Raw genomic sequence first — 26,168 nt, 5'->3', positions numbered from 1 at the left:
GGATAGGTACATGGATGATAGTAGAGTGAATGATATGTAGGTAGTTTGATCTTAGAATAGGTTAAAGGGTCGGCACAACATCGTGGGCTGAAGGGCCTGTACTGTGCTGTACTGTTCTATGTTCTATGTACTATCATTCCCCAGTAAAATCATTCCCTAGGACCATTCCCCAGTACCATCATTCCCCAGTACCATCATTCCCCAGTGCTATCATTCCCTAGGACCATTCCCCAGTACTATCGTTCCCCAGTACTATCATTTCCTAGGACCATTCCCCAGTGCCATCATTCCCCAGTACCATCATTCCAGAGCACCATCATTCCCCAGTACTATCATTCCCTAGGATCATTCCCCAGTAACTTCATTCTCCAGTACTATCATTCCATAATGCTATGATTCCCGAGGACCAATCCCGAGTACTTTCATTCCCCAGTACCATCATTCCCCAGTGCTATCATTCCCCAGGACCATTCCCCAGTACCATCATTCCCCAGTACCATCATTCCCCAGTACCATCATTCCCCAGGACCATTCCCCAGTACCATCATTCCCCAGTACCATCATTCCCCAGTACTATCATTCCCCAGTGCTATCATTCCCCAGGACCATTCCCCAGTACTATCATTCCCCAGTACCATCATTCCCCAGTACCATCATTCCCCAGTACTATCATTCCCCAGTGCTATCATTCCCAAGGACCATTCCCCAGTACTATCATTCCCCAGTACCATCATTCCCCAGTACCATCATTCCCCAGTACTATCATTCCCCAGTGCTATCATTCCCCAGGACCATTCCCCAGTACCATCATTCCCCAGTACCATCATTCCCCAGTGCTATCATTCCCCAGGACCATTCCCCAGTACTATCATTCCCCAGTACCATCATTCCCCAGTACCATCATTCCCCAGTACCATCATTCCCCAGTACCATCATTCCCCAGTACCATCATTCCCCAGGACCATTCCCCAGTACTATCATTCCACAATACCATCACTCCAGAGCACCATCATTCCCCAGTACTATCATTCCCCAGTACCATCATTCCCCAGTACTATCATTCCCTAGGACCATTCCACAGTACCATCATTCCACAGTATCATCATTCCCCAGTACCATCATTCCCCAGTACCATCATTCCCCAGGACCATTCCCCAGTACTATCATTCCACAATACCATCACTCCAGAGCACCATCATTCCCCAGTACTATCATTCCCTAGGACCATTCCCCAGTACTATCATTCCCCAGTACCATCATTCCCCAGGACCATTCCCCAGTACTATCATTCCAGAGCACCATCATTCCCCAGTACCTTCATTCCCCAGTATCATCATTCCCCAGTTCCATCATTCCCCAGGACCATTCCCCAGTAACATCATTCCTCAGTACCATCATTCCAGAGCACTATCATTCCCCAGTACCATCATTCCCCAGTACCATCATTCCCCAGGACCATTCCCCAGTACTGTCATTCCCCAGTAGCATAATTTCCCCAGTACCATCATTCCAGAGCATCATCATGCCCCAGTACCATCATTCCCCAGTACCATCATTCCCCAGTACCATCATTCCCCAGTACCATCATCCCCAGTAACATCATTCCTCAGTACCATCATTCCAGAGCACTATCATGCCCCAGTACCATCATTCCCCAGTACCATCATTCCCCAGTAGCATCATCCCCAGTAACACCATTCCTCAGTACCATCATTCCCTAGGACCATTCCCCAGTACAATCATTCCCCAGTAGCATCATCCCCAGTAGCATCATTCCCCAGTACCATCATTCCCTTGGACCATTCCTGAGTAACATCATTTCCCAGTACCATCATTCCCTAGATCCATTTGCGAGTACTATCATCCCCGGTATTATCATTCCCTAGGACCAATCTCCAGTACCATCATTCCTCAGTACTATCATTCCCCAGTACAATCATTCCACAGTACTATCATTCCTTAGGATCATTCCCCAGTACTATCATTCCCTGGGACCATTCCCCAGTACTATTATTCCCCAGTATTATCATTCCCTCGGAACATTCTCCAAATTTTCATTCCCCTGTACTATCATTCCTTACTTTCATTTCCCAATAATATAAGTCCCTCGGACCAATCACCAGTATTATCATTCCCCAGTACTAGCATTCCCTAGTACTATCATTCTGTAGTACTATCATTCCCTAGGACCATTCCCCAGTACTATCATTCCCCAGTACTATCATTCCCTAGGACCATTCCCCAGTACTGTCATTCCCCAGTACCATCAATCCCTAGTACTATCATTCCCTAGGACCATTCCCCAGTACTATCATTCCCCAGTACTATCATTCCCTAGGACCATTCCCCAGTACTGTCATTCCCCAGTACTAACATTCCTTACTTTCATTTCCCAGTACTTTCATTCCCCAGTACCATCTTTCCCTTGGACCATTCTCCAGTACTATCATTCCCCAGTACTATCATTCTCTAGGACCATTCTCCAGTACTATCATTCCCCAGTCCTATCATTCTCTAGGACCATTCTCCAGTACTGTCATTCCCCAGTACCATCAGTCCCTGCGACCATTCCCCAGTACCATCATTCCCCAGTACCATCATTCCCCAGTACTATCATTCTCTAGGACCATTATCCAGTACTATTATTCCCCAGTCCTATCATTCTCTAGGACCATTCTCCAGTACTGTCATTCCCCAGTACCATCAGTCCCTGCGACCATTCCCCAGTACCATCATTCCCCAGTACCATCATTCCCCAGTACTATCATTCTCTAGGACCATTATCCAGTACTATTATTCCCCAGTACTATCATTTCCTGGGACAATTCCCCAGTACGATCATTCCTCAGTACTATCATTCCCCAGTATTATCATTCCCTAGGGTCATTCCCCAGTACTATCATTCCCTAGGACCATTCCCCAATCCTATCATTCCCCAGTACTATCATTCCCTAGGACCATTCCCCAGTACTTTCATTCCCCAGTACAATAATTCTTGTCCCAGTATGAGCATTCCCCAGTACTAGCATTCCCCAGTACTGTCATTCACTGGGACCATTCCCCAGTACTATCATTCCCCAGTACTAACATTCCTTACTTTCATTTCCCAGTACTTTCATTCCCCAGTACCATCTTTCCCTTGGATCATTCCCCAGTATTATCATTCTCTAGGACCATTCCCCAGTACCAAAATTCCCCAGTACTATCATTCCCCAGTACCATTATTCCCCAGTACCATCATTCTCTAGGACCATTCTCCAGTACTATCATTCCTCAGTGCTATCATTCTCTAGGACTATTCTCCAGTACTAACGTTCCCCAGTACTATCATTCCCCACTACGATCATTCTCTAGGACCATTCCCAAGTACAATCATTCCACAGTACTATCATTCCTTCGGACCATTCCACAGTACTATCATTCCCCAGTCCTATCATTCTCCAGGAACATTCCCCAGTACCATCATTCCCCATTACCATCATTCCCCAGTAATATCATTCCCCAGTACAATCATTCCACAGTACTATCATTCCTTCGGACCATTCCACAGTACTATCAATTCCCCGTACTATCATTCCCCAGTACTATCAGTCCCTGGGACCATTCCACTGCTCTAACATTCAGAAGGACCATTCCACAGTACTCTCATTCTCTAGGACCATTCCCCAGTACTATCATTCCCCATTACCATCATTCCACAGTACTATCATTCCCTGGGACCATACTCCTGTACTATCATTCCCCAGAACAATCATTCCACAGTAATATCATTCCCTAGGACCATACTCCAGTACTATCATTCCCCAGAACAATCATTCCACAGTACTATCATTCCTTTGGACCATTCCCCAGGACTATCATTCCCTCGGACCATTCTCCAGTACTATTATTCCTTAGGACTATTCCACTGTTCTTTCATTCCCGAAACTATCATATTCTAGGACCATTCTCCAGTACTATCATTCCGTAGGACCATTCTCCAGTACTATCATTCCCCATTACTATCATTCCCCTGTATTATCATTCCCTTGGACCATTCCCCAGTAATATCATTCCCTAGGACCACGCTCCAGTACTATCATTCCCCAGAACAATCATTCCCCAGTAGTCTCATTCTCTAGGACCATTCCCCAGTACTATCATTCCCCAGTACTCTCATTCTCTAGGACCATTCCCCAGTACTATCATTCCCCAGTACTCTCATTCTCTAGGACCATTCCCCAGTACTATCATTCCCCAGTACTCTCATTCTCTAGGACCATTCCCCAGTACTATCATTCCCCAGTACTCTCATTCTCTAGGACCATTCCCCAGTACTATCATTCCCCAGTACTATCATTCTCTCGGACCATTCTCCAGTACTGTCATTCCCCAGTCCTATCATTCTCTAGGACCATTCCCCAGTACTATCATTCCCCAGTACTCTCATTCTCTAGGACCATTCTCCAGTACTATCATTCCCCAGTACTATCATTCTCCAGGACCATTCCCCAGTACTATCATTCCCCAGTACTATCATTCCCCAGTACAATCATTCCCCAGTACTATCAGTCCCTGGGACCATTCCACTGCTCTAACATTCCGTAGGACCATTCCACAGTACTATCATTCCCTAGCACTATCATTCCCTCGGACCATTCCCCAATACTATCATTCCCTTGGACCATTCCCCAGTACTATCATTCCCGAAACTATCATATTCTAGGACCACTCTCCAGTAATATCATTCCGTAGGACCATTCTCCAGTACTATCATTCCCCATTACTATCATTCCCCTGTATTATCATTCCCTTGGACCATTCCCCAGTAATATCATTCCCTAGGACCATACTCCAGTACTATCATTCCCCAGAACAATCATTCCACAGTACTATCATTCCCTAGGACCATACTCCAGTACTATCATTCCCCATTACCATCATTCCCCAGTACTATCATTCCCCAGAACAATCATTCCCCAGTACTCTCATTCTCTAGGACCATTCCCCAGTACTATCATTCCCCATTACCATCATTCCCCAGTACTATCATTCCCCAGTACTATCATTCTCTCGGACCATTCTCCAGTACTGTCATTCCCCAGTCCTATCATTCTCTCGGACCATTCCCCAGTACTATCATTCCCCATTACCATCATTCCCCAGTACTATCATTCCCCAGTACTATCATTCTCTAGGACCATTCTCCAGTACTATCATTCCCCAGTACTATCATTCCCCAGTACTATCATTCTCCAGGACCATTCTCCAGTAATATCATTCCCCAGTACTAGCATTCTCTAGGACCATTCTCCAGTAATATCATTCCCCAGTCCTATCATTCCCTGGGACTATTCCCCAGCACTATCATTCCTCAGTACTATCATTCCCCAGTACTATCATTCCCCAGAACAATCATTCCACAGTACTATCAATCCTTAGGACCATTCCCCAGTACTAAAATCTCCTAGGACCATTTTCCAGTACTATTATTCCTTAGGACCATTCCACAGTACTATCAATTCCCAGTACTATCATTCCCCAGTATTATCATTACCTAAGACCATTCTCCAGTACTGTCATTCCCCAGTACTATCAGTCCCTGGGACCATTCCACAGCTCTATCATTCCGTAGGATCATTCCACAGTTCTACCATTCCCTGGTACTATCATTCCCTAGTACTATCATTCCCTCAGACCATTTCCCAGTACCATCATTCCCCAGTACTATCATTCCGTAGGACCATTCCACAGTTCTACCATTCCTCAGTACTATCATTCCCCAGTACTATCAGTCCCTGGGACCATTCCACAGCTCTATCATTCCGTAGGATCATTCCACAGTTCTACCATTCCCTGGTACTATCATTCCCTAGTACTATCATTCCCTCAGACCATTTCCCAGTACCATCATTCCCCAGTACTATCATTCCGTAGGACCATTCCACAGTTCTACCATTCCCCAGTACTACCATTCCCCAGTACTATCATTCCCCAGTACTATCATTCCCCAGTACTATCATTCCCTTGGACTATTTCCCAGTACCATTATTCTCCAGTGCTCTCAGTCCCTGGGACCATTCCCCAGTACTCTCATTCCGTAGGACCATTCCCCAGTTCTATCATTCCCCAGTACTATCATTCCCTAGGACCATTTCCCAGTACTATCATTCCCCAGTACTATCATTCTCTGGAACCATTCCCCAGTACTATCATTCCCCAGTACTATCATTCCCCAGTACTATCATTCCGTAGGACCATTCCCCAGTTCTATCATTCCACAGTACTATCATTCCCCAGTACTATCATTCCGTAGGACCATTCCCCAGTACTATCATTCCCTAGGACCATTTCCCAGTACCATCATTCCCCAGTACTATCATTCTCTGGAACCATTCCCCAGTACTATCATTCCCCAGTACTATCATTCCCTAGGACCATTCCCCAGTACTATCATTCCCCAGTACTATCATTCCCCAGTACTATCATTCTCTAGGACCATTTCCCAGTACCATCATTCCCCAGTACTATCATTCCGTAGGACCATTCCCCAGTTCTATCATTCCACAGTACTATCATTCCCTAGGACCATTTCCCAGTACCATCATTCCCCAGTACTATCATTCTCTGGAACCATTCCCCAGTACTATCATTCCCCAGTACTATCATTCCCTAGGACCATTCCCCAGTACTATCATTCCCCAGTACTATCATTCCCCAGTACTATCATTCTCTAGGACCATTTCCCAGTTCTATCATTCCCCAGTACTATCATTCCCTAGGACCATTCCCCAGTTCTATCATTCCCCAGTACTATCATTCTCTAGGACCATTTCCCAGTTCTATCATTCCCCAGTACTATCATTCCCTAGGACCATTTCCCAGTTCTATCATTCCCCAGTACTATCATTCTCTGGAACCATTCCCCAGTACTATCATTCCCCAGTACTATCATTCCCCAGTACTATCATTCCCTTGGACTATTTCCCAGTACCATTATTCTCCAGTGCTCTCAGTCCCTGGGACCATTCCCCAGTACTCTCATTCCGTAGGACCATTCCCCAGTTCTATCATTCCCCAGTACTATCATTCCCTAGGACCATTCCCCAGTACTATCATTCCCCAGTACTATCATTCTCTGGAACCATTCCCCAGTACTATCATTCCCCAGTACTATCATTCCCTAGGACCATTCCCCAGTACTATCATTCCCCAGTACTATCATTCCCCAGTACTATCATTCCCCAGTACTATCATTCCCCAGTACTATCATTCCCTAGGACCATTCCCCAGTACTATCATTCCCCAGTACCATCATTCTCTGGAACCATTCCCCAGTACTATCATTCCCCAGTACTATCATTCCCCAGTACTATCATTCCCCAGTACTATCATTCCCTAGGACCATTCCCCAGTACTATCATTCCCCAGTACTATCATTCCCCAGTACTATCATTCCCCAGTACTATCATTCCCTAGGACCATTCCCCAGTACTATCATTCCCCAGTACCATCATTCTCTGGAACCATTCCCCAGTACTATCATTCCCCAGTACTATCATTCCCCAGTACTATCATTCTCTGGAACCATTCCCCAGTACTATCATTCCCCAGTACTATCATTCCCCAGTACTATCATTCCCTAGGACCATTCCCCAGTACTATCATTCCCCAGTACTATCATTCTCTGGAACCGTTCCCCAGTACTATCATTCCCCAGTACTATCATTCCCCAGTACTTTCATTCTCTGGAACCATTCCCCAGTACTATCATTCCCCAGTACTATCATTCCCCAGTACTATCATTCCCTAGGACCATTCCCCAGTACTATCATTCCCCAGTACTATCATTCTCTGGAACCATTCCCCAGTACTATCATTCCCCAGTACTATCATTCCCTAGGACCATTCCCCAGTACTATCATTCCCCAGTACTATCATTCCCCAGTACTATCATTCCCCAGTACTATCATTCCCCAGTACTATCATTCCCTAGGACCATTCCCCAGTACTATCATTCCCCAGTACCATCATTCTCTGGAACCATTCCCCAGTACTATCATTCCCCAGTACTATCATTCCCCAGTACTATCATTCCCCAGTACTATCATTCCCTAGGACCATTCCCCAGTACTATCATTCCCCAGTACTATCATTCCCCAGTACTATCATTCCCCAGTACTATCATTCCCTAGGACCATTCCCCAGTACTATCATTCCCCAGTACCATCATTCTCTGGAACCATTCCCCAGTACTATCATTCCCCAGTACTATCATTCCCCAGTACTATCATTCTCTGGAACCATTCCCCAGTACTATCATTCCCCAGTACTATCATTCCCCAGTACTATCATTCCCTAGGACCATTCCCCAGTACTATCATTCCCCAGTACTATCATTCTCTGGAACCGTTCCCCAGTACTATCATTCCCCAGTACTATCATTCCCCAGTACTTTCATTCTCTGGAACCATTCCCCAGTACTATCATTCCCCAGTACTATCATTCCCCAGTACTATCATTCCCTAGGACCATTCCCCAGTACTATCATTCCCCAGTACTATCATTCTCTGGAACCATTCCCCAGTACTATCATTCCCCAGTACTATCATTCTCTGGAACCATTCCCCAGTACTATCATTCCCCAGTACTATCATTCCCTGGGACTATCCCCCAGCACTATCATTCCTCAGTACTATCATTCCCTAGGACCATTTCCCAGTACCATCATTCCCCAGTACTATCATTCCCTGGGACTATTCCCCAGCACTATCATTCCCCAGTACTATCATTCCCTGGGACTATCCCCCAGCACTATCATTCCCCAGTACTATCATTCCCTGGGACTATCCCCCAGCACTATCATTCCCCAGTACTATCATTCCCTGGGACTATTCCCCAGCACTATCATTCCCCAGTACTATCATTCCCCAGTACTATCATTCCCTGGGACTATTCCCCAGCACTATCATTCCCCAGTACTATCATTCCCTGGGACTATTCCCCAGCACTATCATTCCCCAGTACTATCATTCCCTAGGACCATTTCCCAGTACCATCATTCCCCAGTACTATCATTCCCCAGCACTATCATTCCCTGGGACTATCATTCCTCAGTACTATCATTCCCTAGGACCATTCCCAAGTACTATCATTCCCTGGGACTATCCCCCAGCACTATCATTCCTCAGTACTAACATTCCCCAGGACAATTCCCCAATACTATCAAATCTTATCATTGGCACTGCTGCTATCAAAGTACAGGACTTCCCTCAAATGCAGCAATACGCCAGTCCATCTCCCAGAACTGTGTAGTAACAGAGCTCAGCTGTCTACCTCAAATTGCTGCATATTTCATTCCATCTTGCTGTGCATTCTCAGCTTTAAAAGTGGTATGGAACAATAACTAAATATGCAGGTCCTGGAATGCTGATCAATGACAAAAAGGCAACTCCCTTACAGTTTTCACAGAATAAGGGCAGAATTGTGGAATTCAATCCCTAAAACATAAGGGAAAAACGCAGAATGACATTTATCAAATTGAAACATGATTTATTAAGTTGCTGCAATTCAGCGGCTCTGATATTATCTCTACATGCTGCAAACCTCACTGTTGTTATAAAAGAGCTAATCTAATTTGCCATGAACAATCCCCTGTGGGATAGTAATCAGGATTGGGATCAATGGCTAATTGTCTTTTCTTTCTCTTCCCGCTGAGGCCAATTGCAAAGCTCCTCCTGGCACCTCAGCTGAAATCAGTTAACTCAGCACAGGCTGGAGGTTAACCAGAAGGGCTCAGTTTAAAACAGTTCCCTTTAATAGATATTCACTTGCTGGCTGGTCAAGTGTTGTTGCCGAATAACAGCTTCTATTTTCATTTCTTCGGTGTTCCGAAGAAGGGTCACTGACCCGAAACGTTAACTCTGCTTCTCTTTCCACAGATGCTGCCAGACCTGCTGAGTGGTTCCAGCATTTCTTGTTTTTACTTTAATATTCCTTCCCAAGCAACTGTCTAGTTCCCTTTTAAAAGACTTTATTATAGAATTCTTCAGCAATGGCTTGTGGCAGTGATTTCTACATTCTAACTACCCTTGGTGTAAAGATGATATTACTTTTGCCTTCTGATACCTCATAATATGTAAACATGATCGAGTGCTGGCAGGCTATTTGATTCTCAACCTCATATTCAAGTTGCTTCATGGTCTCGCCACTCCCTATCTCTGTAACCTCCTTCTGCGAACTCTGTCTTCCTCCAATCCTGTTTTCTTGTGCACTTGCTTCACCCCATCATTGACAGTTGTGCCTTCAGTTTTATTGGTCCCAGAGCTCTGGAATATGCTCACTAAACCCCTCTGTCTCCTCCTTTAAGATGCTGCTTAAAACCTGCCTCTTTGACGAAGCAATTGCTTGATACTGATCAGAGGGAGGAATTCTGGTTATTATTTTTCCTCCCTAGCCCACTGGAACTAAGATGTCACATTCTCGTTCATCAATGCAGACTGGGATTAGAATCCAGCAGCTTGCTTCTCTGTGTGGTTAGTTCCGACACTGTACAACATTAACTAGCTTAAAAAAATTTTTAAAGTTCAAAATAATTAAGTGGTAACAGATTTATGTAAAACCAGCCTCCAGGACTCGCATTTTAGAAAACTAAGTAACTAATGAAAATGGTGTAGAATGTCTAGTGAGAAGCTATCATGTGGGGGCTGCCTGGGAGAGAAGCAAAATTCCAGCTGGGAATGTGGAGTGTGATATGAAAGGAATAGGACTTGAGAAGTGTGCTTACCTGGGATCTGGCAGATCAATGACTGTGTGATAAATGGTCCCAGCAGCAGGTCCAGTGTCCATAGGAGCACAGTGCAATTTTTCAAGGCGAGCAGGATGGTCTGGTCTCAGAGTCCTGGCTTGGGCCTCCTCTAAGGTTAAAAGCTTCATGGATGGCGATACAATAGGAAGTGATTTGCATTTAGCAATAGGATTGTGTGCTGTGGGGATAAATCATATCGATCATTGTAAATGATGTCTACCAAGATGTTACCATGTACATTCCTTGTGCCTGCTGCTCAATCACATCTAGTGTAAATACACTGTCTGGAAGCACCAACATTTCTAATTTAGACGACAATTCTAAAAAACGTGAAAAGAAACCTTGTTCCCTGTTTATCCAGTCGGTGACAAATTGAAATATTCCAAATTCCATTTGACCATGTAAGTAATGAGAACTAGATGCCCTGTCTGCCTGCTCAGGTGGATGTGCAAGATCCCACGGCACTATTTGAAGAAGAGGAGAAAGTTCTCCCAGTGTCCTGGCCAAGATTTATCCCTCAACCAACATCATTAGAACACATTACCTGGTCATTATTTTGTTGCTGTTTGCAGGAGCATGCTGTGGACAATATGGCTGCTGTATTTCCTACAGTACAACATTGATGACACTTCAATGCTACTTCATTGATTGTGAAGCACTTTGGGATGCCCTGCGGTCATGAAAGGCTCGATATAAATCCAAGTTTCTTCTTTTTTATACTATATAACTACATGAGCAGGATGGCATTGTGCTAATTTCACAAAGCAACTAAGTTCCCTTTAAACACTAAGTACAGTTTGAAATCCCCTTATTCACTAGGTTAGAGAACTGTTTCAACTCCAGCACACGATATTTAAACTCAGAGATTTTCCTCATTAAATTTCAAATTTTAGAGGAAGTTTCAATTTATCTTTCACTTTAAAAGTCAATATATTCTAATTTTATTTAAGTTTTTCTCCCCCTCCCAATTTCCTCCTCTCCTGAAGGCAGTAACTCATAGTGGAGTAGGGTTCCTCAGGTGACGGTGCCTCTCTGCCATCTTACTCAATTTCCCTTTCTTCATGTTTGACCCTGAACATTATGGTGGGTTTATTCAGCAACAGAGGGCATCACAGCCAGTGCAATCCTCCATTCACTCATTATCCATGCTTAAATAGCAGGGGTTGCACATAAGAGTTAAAATTAAGCCATGGAATATGAAAGTAGTGTGCTCATGTGAAATTCCAGCTTAATAGAGGTCTTGACCCATTTAAAATGCTGCAAAGAGGAATTTCAGACAAAGGTTCAAAGGGTTTTTACATTAGTTTCCCAGAGTATCATTTCAGGACCATTGGAGGTAATTTTAAACCCCAGCCCCCCAGGATGGGCAGGAGAGGTGAGGTTAAAATTTCAAATATCAGAAAACCGACCTCAACCTGCCTCTAACGTACCCACTCCGATTGTAATTGAGGCCGGGACTTCAAATGCTTTTGAGAGGCCGGGTCAATGATTTAAAATTTTAATCAGGCCGCTGCTTCAAATTTTACCACTGTTTTAATTTTAAGTGCTGTGTGCCAGGGTTTGGAATACCCAGCAGCTGGAGGGAGGTGAGAATGGCCATAACCAGCAAATGAGTGCCTTTCCAGCACTGCTTGTGTTTCAGAAAAAGCAGGAACGTTTCCCCTCTACCCCTCAAACTAACCTGTTCCTCTTCCTGCAATCAGGCCCACCTCCCACCATGATCCCTCGCCGACACACATTCATCCCTCCTGGCCTTTCAAAACTCCCTCACCTTAGATCACCATCCCCCAACCTTTGATCTCCTGCTCAGCCTTTGATAACCACTCCCAACCAACCTCCATGATCTCTCCCCCCCCTCCCTCCTCTTGGCTCTCTGGCTCCGGCCTATGATGCAGACCTTCCCATGTGGAAGCCAGCCAGCCTCTCAGCCGGCTGTGAAAGGGGAAAAAACATCTAAATGAGGTCTCGTCGTTAAACATAGCAGGACTTCAGGGTTACCCGCATTTCTGGGTTTCCCATGTGCTATGACTCCCCCCTGCTCCCTCTCTGTCTCCTCGTAATATATCAGGGCTATGGTGTTTCCACCTGAGACATTGGATAGTAAACAGGAGTGGGATCAGCATCCTTGGTTTTTTTCTTCCAGGGAAGGCACATGCTGCTAACTGTAACAGCTCCGTTTCCCACTTGTTATATAACAGTCACTACATTTCAAAAATAATTAATTGACATTAAAGTGCTTTGGGACCACATGAGGATGTGATAAGGCAATCTCTTTCTTTACTTGTACAATTCAGCAGGGATCTTGTCTGAATGACTCAGTATCACATCACATAGCACATTCAACCATTGATCAGTCAGGGCTCAGGATAGTGGGGAGTGGAGACCTAGGTACTGATTTTTAGGACCTGCTGGATCTGGATAGAGGTGGGTGGGTGCTAAAAATAGCCGGCCTGGGTGCCGGTTTCCCTGGCTCCATCCCACGTTGCGCCATTTTCCCGGAGGTGGGATGGGGGCAGGGCTAAAATAATTAACGACCTACTAAGGCCTCTAAACAGAGGCTGACTGGGATTTTCCAGTTGACCTGCAGGTTGCCACAGGCGTTGGGGAGCTGTTGTATATTGCTGCCACGATATCGTTTGTTGTTGGTAGCGTAGTTATAGGGTTCTTCACAAAGGTTTCAGAGCCTCTGGCTGGCTAAACGTCAACTGTTTATTTACATTTACATTCTATTTACACTCTCCATGAGGATACCTAGCTGGCACTTCTCATGATGCTTCTATCTCATTCCAAGCCTACTGCCCATGTGACTAATACCGTGTCATCACTACAGTGGGAGGGGTTACTCTCACTGTCTCAACCATTAACCCTTTCAGACCCTTATACTACAGGGGCCAGTTTAACTGCCTGGAGGTGACCTCCTAGCGGCAGAATGGGAGGCCAGCACTCCAGGCGGGTCTAGAGGCCCTCCCTGCCTGCCTGTGTGCAGAAAGAGTCACAGACCACCTGAAGAGGGACTCCCCCACCTCCTCCAAGCGGTGGCCTGGCTGAAAAAAACACTTGTTATCTTAAATTCAAAAGATTAGAGAGGGTGTCTCCATTTTGAAGTGCCCTCTCCTTCACTTACCTGCCATCACAGTCTGCTGCTCCTTTCAGGCTGGAAGGCCTCTGATTGGTCCTTCAGCTATGAGAGCCTGCCCACCATCCTTAATTGAATGGGGAGCCTGCCTCTGCCCTTTAATTGGCCGCCACGCAGAAAATCACAATGAGTGACTGTTTCTCACACAATGCGGCTTTCTGACCCACATTTGAGCCTGACAGCAGGGTTCAGAAGCTCACGGGGAAAATCCTGCCCCTGGTTGTTGTTGCTTCATCCCTACCTTCTGTGTCCTGCCCAGGCTGGACTGTGTTGCTAATGAAAAGCTGATTGACATGATTCAGGATAAATTCGATAACGATGGACTGAACACGGACCTCCAGAAATGCAGCATCATTGTTATATCCAGACCCTTCTATTTCTTTTGATCTGTGTAAAAAATACATGGTTGTAAATACCACATTAAAGAGCTGATTGTAGAACCAACTAGGGATAAAGCTATTTTAGATATAATATTGTGCAATGAGGCAGGATTAATTAGTAATATCATAGTAAAAGATTCACTGGAAAAAAATGACCATAATACAATTGAATTCCATATTAAGGTTGAAAGTGACATACTCCAGTCCCAAACAAAAATTTTAAACTTAGACAAAGCCAATTACATGAGGGCAGAGCTGACTAAGAATGATTGGGTAAATAGACTGAAAGGTATGGTGATAACTAAATAGAGGGAAACATTTAAGGAAACAATTCAAATTGTTAAACAAAAGTGCATTCCATTAAAAACAAAAAATCATCAAGAAAGATCCATCCCTGTAGAAGTTAAGGATAGTATCTTTTTATTCATTCATGGGATGTCGGCGTCACTGGCTAGGCCAGCATTAATTGCCCATCCCTAATTGCCCTTGAGAAGGTGGTGGTGAGCTGCCTTCTTAAACTGCCGCAGTCCTTGGGGTGTAGGTACCCACAGTGCTATTAACAAGGGAGTTCCAGGATTTTGACCCAGCGACAGTGAAGGAATGATGCTATAGTTCCAAGTCAGGATGGTATGTGGCTTGGAGGGGAACTTGCAGGTGGTGATGTTCCCATGTATCTGCTGCCCTTGGTCTTCTAGGTGGTAGAGGTCGTGGGTTTGGAAGATGCTGTCGAAGAAGGCTTGGTGAGTTGCTGCAGTGCATCTTGTAGATGGTACACACTGCTACCACTGTACATTGGTTGTGGTGGGAGTGAATGTTGAAGTTGGTGGATGGGCTGCTTTGTCCTGGATGGTGCCGAGCTTCTTGAGTGTTGTTGGAGCTGCACCCATCCAGGCAAGTGGAGAGTATTCCATCACACTCCTGACTTGTGCCTTGCAGATGGTGGACAGACTTTGGGGAGTCAGGAGGTGAGTTACTCGCCGCAGGATTCCCAGACTTTGACTTGCTCTTGTAGCCACAGTATTTATGTGGCTACTCCAGTTCAGTTTCTGGTCAATCATAACCCCCAGGATGTTGATATTGGGGGAACATCAAGGGGAGATGGTTAGATTCTCTCTTGTTTTAGATGGCTATTGCCTGGCACTTGTATGGTGCAAATATTACGTGCCACTTATCAGCCCAAGACTGGATGTTGTCCAGGTCTTGCTGCATATGGAAATGGACTGCTTCAGTATCTGAGGAGTCATGAATGGTGCTGAACATTGTGCAATCATCAGTGAACATCACTACTTCTGACCTTATAATGGAAGCAAGGTCATTGATGAAACAGCTGAAGATGGTTGGGCCTAGGACACTACCCCGAGGAACTCATGCAATGATGAACTGGGACTGAGATGATTGACCTCCAACGACCACAACCATCTTCCTTTGCGCTAGGTATGACTCCAACCAGTTTTCCCCTGATTCCCATGGACTCCAGTTTTGCTCGGGCTCCTTGATACCGTACTTGGTCAAATGCTGCCTTGATACCAAGGACAGTCACTCTCACTTCACCTCTGGAGTTCAGCTCTTTTGTCCATGTTTGGACAAAGGCTGTAATGAGGTCAGGAGCCGAGTGGCCCTGACGGAACCCAAAATGGGTGTCAGTGAGCAGTTTTTTGCTGAACAAACACTGCTTGATAGCACTGTCAACTTCCCATTCCATCGCTTTGCTGATGATCAAGAGTAGACTGATAGGGCAGTAATTGGCCAGGTTGAATTTGTCCCGCTTTTTGTGTACATTTGTAGATTAAAAGTTATAATGTTCCAAAAATAATAGTTAGCCTGAGGATTGGGAATGTTTTAGAAAACAGCAATAGGCCACCAAAAAGCTGATAAAAAGGGGGAAAATAGAATATTTGATTAAACGAATCCCGAGTATAAAAACAGATTGTAAGAGCTTTTACAGGTATATTAAAAGGGGGAGAGTTGCTAAAGTAATCTTTGATCCTTAGAGGCAGAGACAGGAGAAATTATCATCGGGAATAAGGAAATGGCGGAGACATTGAACAAATACTTTGTGTCTGGCTTCACAGTAGAAGACCCAAATTACATACCAGAAGTAAAGGGTAACCACGGGTCTAATAAGAGTGAGGAAACTTAAGGTAATTATTTTCAGCAGTGAAAAAGTTTTGGAGGAACTGCAACTGTTGATGTTCAGAGGGACTTGGGTTAACTTGTACAAGGTACACAGAAAGTGAACATGTAGCTACAGCAAGCAATTAGGAAGGCAAATGACATGTTGGCCTTTATTACAAGGGAATTAGGGAATTGGAGTACAAGAATAAGGAAGTCTTGCTATAATTATACAGGGTTTTGGTGAGACAATACCTGGAGTACTGTGCACAGATTTGGTCTCCATATCTAAGGAAGGATATACTTTCCCTAGAGGCATTTCAGCACATGTTCACTAGATTGGTTCCTGGGATGAGAGAGTTGGCCTGTGATGAAAGGCTGAGTAAATTGGATTTATATTTTCCAGAGTTTAGAAGAATGAGAGGTGTTCTCATTGAAACATACAAGATTCTGAAGGGATAAAAGCAAAATACTGCGGATGCTGGAAATCTGAAACAAAAACAAGAAACGCTGGATTCACTCAGCAGGTCTGGCAGCATCTGTGGAAAGAGAAGCAGAGTTAACGTACCGGGTCAGTGACCCTTCTTCGGAACTCTGAATTCCGAAGAAGGGTCACTGACCCGAAACGTTAACTCTGCTTCTCTTTCCACAGATGCTGCCAGACCTGCTGAGTGAATCCAAGATTCTGAAGGGGCTTGACAGGGTAGACACTGAGAGATTGTTTCCCCTGGCTGGGGAATCTAGAACATGGGGGAACCATCTCAGGATACGGGGTTGATCATTTAAGACTGAGACGAGGAGAAATCTCTTTACTCAAAGGGTTATGAATCTTTGGAATTCTCTACCTCAGAGGGTTTCAGATGCTCCATTGTTGAATGCATTTAAGGCTGAGAAAGACAGATGTTTGGTCTCTCAGGGAATCAAGGGATATGGGGAGTGGGCGGAAAAATGTTGAGGCAGAAGATCAGCCATGATCGTGTTGAATGGCTGAGCTGGCTCAGGAGGCCATGTAGTCTACCCCTGCTTCTATTTCTTTTTTAACATTTCATAACAGAACAGTAATAACCAACAGAGAAATAATGTTCCCTTTTGTCTTTATTCTAATCTTGTTTTGAACCTGAATTTCCCATGGGATCCTTTCACTTCAAAGTAGATTATTTTGTAAAGTTTGTTTTATTGTGTGTGTTTATGTGCTGTCTTGGGTTATGTTGCAATAGGGAATATATGCTACTGTAGATTACATAGCTCTTGCAGCCAGACTTCCAGCCCTCCAAGATATCTGCGCTCCTTCAGTTCTGGCCTCCTGCATATCCCTGATGTTAATCACTCCACTGTTGGCTATGCTTTCAGCTACCAAGGCCCAAAGCTCTTGAATTATCTCCTAAACCTTCACGATTCTCTACCATTCTCTCTTCTTTCAGGACACTCCTTAAAATCTACCTCTTTGACCAAGCTTTTGGTTATCTGTCAGAATATCGCCTTTTGTGACTCAATGTCAAATTTTGTTTGATAATGCTCATGTGAAGTGCCTTGGGACGTTTCACTATGTTAACGATGCTATATAAATTCAAGTTGTTGTTGCATTGTGCCGTACATTTGGGTGATATTGCTCTGACAGCCCTTTTTGGTGTGTCTAAGTGGGAGGGATGGGACAGGAAACTTGTTAGGCAATGGTTTGGGTGGTGTTGTGCACACGGTCTCATACAACAACAACTTGCACGTTTCGGAACAATTTTCCTCTTCGTGCCCACAAAGGGTATCAGACAGGTGTATATATGGAGGTGTCCTCCATTTTCCTGGCCCTCCTGGCAGGGATCCTACTCGTTGTGTGGTTTCATGCTGAGATTAGCAGTGCTCTTGCCCAGGACATCAGTGCTTTCTGGCTCGTTGGGAAGTTTTGGAATTGTGGTTCCTTTGCTTCTCAGGGTGTTCTCCAATCCCCCCGCTGAAACTCCAGGCTGCCCAGTTCCCCACAGTAAACTCTCCCACCAGCTGGTTTGGACTGTTCCATGGATACAGAGAGAAAAGTGAGGCGGGAGGTTGGCAATGTCCCTCTCATCTCAGTACAATGCTTATGCTGGGCCTGTGCCCACACCAGATGCAGGCCAGTTGGGAATCCGTGATTATCCTGGGCCGTGTTGTGGGGACAGAGACTGGATGCAATGGGTCTCCACTCCATATCCTCTTCACTGCACCTGGGAACTGAATGAAGAGGCAAATTTGCCATATGTTGCATCTTCAAGCTGACAAAACATCCCAAGGCATTTTACAGGAAGTGTATTTGTGTGTATGGGGAGGAGGGGGAGAGGAGCTACATTCACCAAATAGTAGAAGAGTCAGAGGAGGGAGGCATTGGAGTTCTGAGGAGATATTTCTGAAGGTGGGAGAGTTGGAGCAAAGTGGAGAGGTTTAGGAAGAGAATTCCAGAGTTGCACGAGCATGATGATTGAAGCCTCTGTTATCAATGGTGATGGTTAAAGTGGGAGGAGATGCACAATAGGCCATTGTCAGAAGAACGGAATAGCTCTTGTGCCACCTGACTGATTCTCTGTAATTGACTATAGAAAACACAGCTGCCTCTGCTCCATGGGTTGTGGGTTAAACCCTCCCCCCTCCATGCTATTTGATGGGCCACATGCACAATTTTGCTATTGACCCCACAGACTGGTGAGTCTTTATTTCACAGTGCAGCTTGAGTGGGGCCTCGGGACTGAGAAGGTTTGAGTTAGTCAGACCACACATTGGTCTTTCCTGTTTACAAACGATGTCATAACATTAGTCTGACAGTTTATTCTAAAATGGGATTTGAAGAATCATTGAGCACTTGAGTTAGTCACTCAAACAACTTTAGGTCATTTGTATCTGGTCCCAGTGAAAAACATCTGAAGAGAATTTGGCTGCATGGGGATGATCTCATTTTCATGTTTGTTTTGGAGCTGTTGGATGGTTACTTTAATATTTTGCAGTAAGTACGCAATGGCTTTTCCAGGTCATAGTCTCAAATAGTTTTCATTCAGTGGTGAGGAGGAGGTAACCAATCCCCGGGGGTCAGTGGGGTAATTTGACTCTCTGCACTGGGGAGACCAAACGCAGATTGGGTGATCGCTTTGCTAAACTCCTCTGTTCAGTCTGCAGGTGTGACCCAGAGTTTCCAGTCGCTTGCTATTTTAATTCTCTGCTCCACTCCCACTCTGACCTCTCTATTTTCGGCCTCCTACACTGTTCCGATGAAGCTCAATGGAAGCTTGAGAATCATCTTTCAATTAGGCACTTGATAGCCTTCTGGACTCCACATTGAGCTCAACAATTTCAGACTGTAACCTCTGTTCCCATCTTATCAGACAGCAGGTGCTGATCATGGTCCTGGTGTTGCCACTTACAGCTCCTCAAGGCCTATATTTTGTTTCTTTACTATCCTATTAACCCTTTTGCCCTGCACCATCATCCCTTTGGACATTTACTCTCTCCTGCCTTCCATCCTATCACAAACCTTTCCTTTTGTTCTTTCCCTACCTCTCCCCTTTCCCGGCCTCTGTACTTGCTTGAAACCTATTACATTTCTAACTTTTCCCAATTCTGATGAAAGGTCAAAGACTTGAAACGTTAACTCTGTTTCTCTCTTCACGGATGCTCCCAGACCTGCTGAGTATTCCCGACATTTTCTGTTTTTATTCAGATTTCCAGCATCTGCACAACTTTGCTTTACCAGTAGTGTAAAAGGGGTGATAGAAATAAAAATTGGGGGAGATGTGGATCAGGTGGCTGATTGTCTATCACCCATTTTACACCATCACACAAAGTCAAAATGATGCCCCCATGTGTTTTTTTTTCATGGCAGTTTGTGGCTGGGTAAGGTAGGTAGATAGTGTGCACCATTTTATCTGGTGATGTGAAGGCTTAAGTTGGCCGGAGCTGGAGTGCAGGGAAGAGGTGTTGGTATTTAGTTCTTAGCAAAGAAAAGGGGAGTATGTAATCACTTTCTTTTGTGTTTGCATGTATATGTGGGGAAAGGATGGCTCTATATCCCCTGCTGGGTGAGGGGAACCTGCTGCACCATTGGTTGGGATTGGAAGTTTTGAATTTGTCTTTGATGAATGGCTGATGAATGATGGGAATGGAGTTTCTCATTCTTATACTTCTGCTTGGAAAAGGAAAGAGTTGCTGCATGTTTTTCACCTGATGCTGCAGCGCTGTATTATGACTTAGAGGTTTGTTTGTATAATTGTGCATTGGGTCTGGTGGTATCACCACAGAACACGAAGGAGTTTGAAACCACACAGATTGACAACCTCAGAGATTTTAAGAATTCATGCTCTCGATATGGAGCTTCACCTGCTGGAATCGCACACATGGAGTGAAGGTACAGAGATCAGTGGATCTGCAGGATTTTCTGTTGGTTGGGCCCACTGATCTTTACATTCCTGATGTGCATTTCTGCTGGGTGAAGCTATGCGCTGGCATCACACAGTTATAAAATCTACCCTCATATAGACTACTACAAAACAGGCGTCTTTCCATTGTCTCTCGAGACAAGGAGGCCAAAGAAGAAGAAGAAGAGGGTAGTATAAGGTCACAATGATTAATACAGCACAACAACAGCAACTTCCACTTATATAGCTCCTTTAAGATGATAAAGCCTCCCAAAGCACTTAATTGAAGCAATATCAGACACAAATTGACACCGAGCCACATAAGGCAATATTAGGACAGTTGATCAAAAACTTGGTCAAAGAGGTAGGTTTTAAGGAGCATCTTAAAGGAGGAAAGAGAGAGCTGGAGAGGTTTAGGGAGGGGATTCCAATGCTTAAGTGCTACATAGCTAAAGGCATGGTTGCCAATGGCGGAGTGAGGGAAATCAAGGATGCACAAGTGGCCAGTATTGGAGGAATGCAGAGATCTCAGCGGGTTGTGGGGCTGGAGGAGATTACAGAGATAGGGAGAGGTGAGGCCAAGGAAGGATTTGAAGATAATGATGAGAATTTTAAATTGTGGTGTTGCTGGACTGAGAGCCAATGCAGCTCAGTAAGCACAGGGGTGATGGCTGAACAGGACTTGGTGCGAATTACAATTACGGGCAGCAGGATTTTGGGTGACTTCAAGTTTATGAAGGGTGGAAGATGGGAGATGGTTCAACTGTTGTGGCCACACCTACCTCTAGGTTACTAATCAGCTGTCGAATAGATGTTAATCCACATTATAATCCACATGTTACAGTAGCTTCTTGGTTTTCCATCCACGAAACTTGCACTTCCCCATAACTGCACTAATGTCCTTCAGGGAAGGAAATCTGCCGACCTTACCTGGTCTGGCCTACATGTGATTCCAGACCTACATCAATGTGGTTGACTCTTAACTGCCCTCCGAAATGGCCTAGCAAGCCACTCAGTTCAAGGACAATTAGGGATGGGCAACAAATGCTGACCTTGCCAGTGATGCCCACATCCCATGAAAGAGTTAAAAAAAAAAAATACACATTTGCAAAAGTTTTGAGTTAGCTTTGGATTTCAACGGCTCGGGTACCCTACCGCAACAGATTGGGAGCCCAGACAAGGGCTAGGTTCCTGGAGTGCATGTTTGTCTTAGTGCTGAAGGAAGCTATATGTGTCAAATGCTTGATCAGGTATTCCAAGGTTCTGCAGGAGGAAGGTGAAAATGAAAAGAAAATTATGAACCATTTTATGAAAAAGTGATGATCTCTGTTTGATATTACATGTTGAAAGACATACTAAAATATTTGGATGCTGTGATGACATGAATATACATATTTATCCAACAAAATATCCACAAGCATCATTATAAATATATTGATGTTACAGTACAATAGACGCAGAGGATTTAGCAGAACAACAGCAGATATCACTACAGTTCAAGCCATGTCATTCTAGTGTCAAATCCTACAATCTTTCTAATGCACTGTTGTGGAAAAGAGCTTGAGAAATCTTCCCTCGACTCACTCTTCCCATATATATTACCAAACAGACCAGACTGACCTGGGTTCTGTATTTCAAAGTTGTGGAACATCTTGGGGTTTGAATATCATCAATAAATGCAACATTTCAAAAATAAGAGGTCATTCCTTTCCCCTCCCCTCTTTTTTAAATTGTACTTTGTGCCTGCATTCCTCTACGGGATCCTTTCATCTTGGAACTATTGTGTGGCTGAGAGACTGGTTCCCTGTTGACTGTTTGAAAAAGGCTTGGTGCACTAGAAAATGCAACTATGTATGGTTCCAAATGATCACTAGAGATTTGTTTCACAGTAATAATTTATAGAGCGTGACATTTATCGGCCTGCTTTTATTACCTGTAATGTGGAGGAGGTAGCTCTTTGATGACATTTTGGATTCTGACCAGCTGCTCCTCCTCTGACTGAGCAGCAACTGCCTCCTGCAGATGAAGACAACAAAACTCAATGAAGTTTACAGCAGTAAAATTGCACCAGGCTGTCCTCAGTCTGTCATTATCGGCTGGTGACAGCTAGTTGTTGAATGAAGAAAGTTACCGAAAATCATATTTTATATTGGCTGCCTGTCTCAGTACTGCAACAAACCAGTGCACTGACACCAGCTCTAGCCTGACCTTGTTGAACTTCTCCTCCTAGATATTATTGCAGAACTTCAGACAAATCAAACTTCATTCTATTTTCATTGTCAATAGAACAGTTCCCTTGATTTTATTTGGTTTCAGAGATCATTATTATTTAATATATAAAAAATAAACATTATTTAGTCAGGGACTAGTGGAATTTCAAAGGTACTCAATGCCAGGAGTGGTGAAACGTTGTCTATCAATATGTGCTCGGCAATGCATGTATTTATTTTCCTCTGAAGAGGCAATCAAGAATGAGGGGACATAATCTTAAAATTAGAGCTAGGCCATTTCTCAGGGAAATCAGGAAGCAGTTTCTCACACAAAGTGTAGTAGAAACCCAGGATTCTCTCTCCCAAAAGGTGATGGATGCTCAGTCAAATGGAGCTTTCAAGACTGAGCATCCATAGAATTTTGTTAGGTAAGTGTATCAAAGGATATGGAGCTAAGGTGGGTAAATGGAGTCAAGGTACAGATCAGCCGTGATTTAATTGAATGCTGGAGCAGGTGCGAGGGGTTGAATAGCCTACCGTGTTCCTATGATCCTAAATACTCCCTTGTGTGTGTCCAAGAGCACTTAACTGCCTGAATATATTTGTAAAGTCCATTTGTACATTCACTTGTACCTGAGCATATTGTCAGTGTGCATATTTGTGTATGCTTGTGCCTATATATACGTATGTTCTTGAAATGCTATGGATGAGTGTGCATGTGAGTATGTCTGGGTGTGCATGACTGTGTATGTGTTTATGTATATTAACAAGCTATTCAGTAAGGGATCAATTTTGAATAAATTCCACTTCCTCTTCTTTCTCATCTCAATTATGCAGCGTGATGAGAACTCCAAATGGATGCCCCATCCTTAACTCTGTAACAAACAACATCAAAGGCAGCACAGTGGCGCAGTGGTTAGCACCGCAGCCTCACAGCTCCAGGGACCCGGGTTCGATTCTGGGTACTGCCTGTGTGGAGTTTGCAAGTTCTCCCTGTGAGCGCGTGGGTTTTCGCCGGGTGCTCCGGTTTCCTCCCACAGCCAAAGACTTGCAGGTGATAGGTAAATTGGCCATTGTAAATTGCCCCTAGTGTAGGTAGGTGGTAGGGAATATGGGATTACTGTAGGGTTAGTATAAATGGGTGGTTGTTGGTCGGCACAGACTCGGTGGGCCGAAGGGCCTGTTTCAGTGCTGTATCTCTAAATAAAACAAAATAAATAAAAAAGCCAGCAGAAACCAAGAACAAAATATGAGGGGAGGGCACAAAACAAAACTGGAAGGCTACACATCCAAAGCAAGCCAAGGGTAAGAGATATGCAATGTACCCCCACCAAAAAAAGTTAAAATTCCCCTTTAAGAGGCTTACTTGCGCAGGCCAGATCCTGAGAACAATACACTGCCAGATTTTACTGGCTGTCTTGTGCTGCAGGCTGAGTCTCAACTAAAGTCATACAATTCAGACCCTGGACATTTAGGGTGTGATTATATATAATGAAGTCATGCACACCAATCAGATGGCCTTGCTAGTTCAACCCAAATTGCACCTCACAAATCAGGCGCACAAGGCCGGGTGTCTATGCTGGGCGGAGTGGGGCCTCCATAAAATTTACCCTTACGTGTGTGTGTCTTTGACCATGGGCCTGGACTTTTACCATCTCTGATGGGACCAAGGGAAAGGCAAAATTACAAAGACTAATAGCATTTCCAAAGTGAAAGTAAAAGCCCTACTTTGAAATATGTAGCTGCTGTTGAGCAAAATGTCAGGAAACCAAAGGTCGTGAGACATAAATTGTTCATATTTGCTGAGACCCTTGCTCTCCAACACTTAGCACGTAATGAATCCAAATATCTCTTAGCTTTAGCAAAGGGGGATAAAAGTAAGATGCCAGACTAAGGGAAATTATTGGCAGAGACATAAATCTCCAATTAGTCCTGTGTCATCAGAGGCCGGCTTCTCACTCCTGAGGGTGACTTCCTCTGCACATAGGGTGCTTGGCCTCTTCGCTGGGACAATGTGCTTACTTCCCACAGTGAGTAAATGCAATATCCAGTGTGGCACTGAGACCTAACACACTACGATTAGTTAACATCAGCAGGTTATCAAAGGAAAGCAAGTCAGCTAAGCTTTCCACTCATGATCACTATTTGGTGAACACACCACACCGCCCACCCTCCCGCTCCCCCCCACTGCTGCAAGTGAATAAGAATAAGACCAGGGTCAGCTGTGATGTCCCGCAGTCCCTCTGCCTTCACATAGATTGAATGGCCTGCCAGCACTCACTGTCCAGGTTCACACAAGAAGAACAGCCACTTAACCAAGCTGCTGGAGGAAAACAGCCACTGCAGGATTGAGCAAGTCACGGCCCTCAGGAGAGAAGGGATGGGGAGACAATTTGAGAGACAGAACAGAATATGTACTCACTGTGAATTTTTTGTAGAGCTCATACGTGAGGAGAGGATTGGGCAGTTCGCGGAAGTACAGCTTGCAGAGGGAGCCCACACAGTGGATGTCTTGCAGATACACTTCCTTGGTCAGGTCAGGGCGCTGCTCTGTACCAAACTCCTGCCTGCAAGAACAGGCACAGAGCCATTATTATCTGAGCTATTTACATTAAGGTTGCAATAACAAAATGATTTAGATGGATCACTGTTTCAGTGAAAAACACAGAAAATCACTTTTCTCACAAGCCAAAGACTTGCAGGTTAATAGTTAAATTGGCCTTTGTAAATTGTCCCTGGTGTAGGTAGGTGGTAGGAGAATTGAGGGAAGGTGGGGACGTGGTAAGGAATATGGGATTAATGTAAGATTAGTATAAATGGGTGGTTGATGGTCGGCACAGACTCGGTGGGCCAAATGGCCTGTTTCAGTGCTGTATCTCTCTATGACTCTATGACAAGTGCTTGCCACCAGCCCTGCCTGAACTACAACTATAGAGGGTTATTATATTTTCAAATGACAAACATGATGACTGAAACTGTAAGATTGCTTTGAGAATTCTGGAGAAGGAGAAGTCCGTAATGGAGGTCACCACCAAGATTCATAAGACTAAACAACTTACATTTCTATAGTTGGCCTTATCTAAAGAAAAGGTCCCCAAGCACTTTACAAGGCAGAGGGAAGGAAAGGTGGACACTGAGTAGCAAAGGTGGACACTGAGTAGTAAGGGGTATTCA

General features: G+C 44.5%; 1 protein-coding gene across 2 annotated transcripts in view; it reads right to left on the bottom strand.

The window, feature by feature from the left end:
- The window catches only part of arhgap31 (Rho GTPase activating protein 31), a 106,373-nt gene that overhangs the window by 18,550 nt on the left and 61,655 nt on the right, over positions 1-26,168 (bottom strand). For both annotated transcript variants that reach the window (XM_068040497.1, XM_068040498.1), the window contains exons 3-7: positions 25,417-25,561; positions 22,718-22,800; positions 21,940-22,047; positions 14,164-14,309; positions 10,766-10,964 (exon numbers count right to left, since the gene is read on the bottom strand). In XM_068040497.1, coding sequence (XP_067896598.1) covers positions 10,766-10,964; positions 14,164-14,309; positions 21,940-22,047; positions 22,718-22,800; positions 25,417-25,561 — 681 coding nt within the window. The remainder of the gene's footprint in view (positions 1-10,765; positions 10,965-14,163; positions 14,310-21,939; positions 22,048-22,717; positions 22,801-25,416; positions 25,562-26,168) is intronic.

Source organism: Heterodontus francisci, chromosome 10, assembly GCF_036365525.1.
Source record: "Heterodontus francisci isolate sHetFra1 chromosome 10, sHetFra1.hap1, whole genome shotgun sequence".
In the NCBI taxonomy this organism is placed as follows: domain Eukaryota; kingdom Metazoa; phylum Chordata; class Chondrichthyes; order Heterodontiformes; family Heterodontidae; genus Heterodontus; species Heterodontus francisci.
This window is presented reverse-complemented; position numbering and strand designations above follow the sequence as displayed.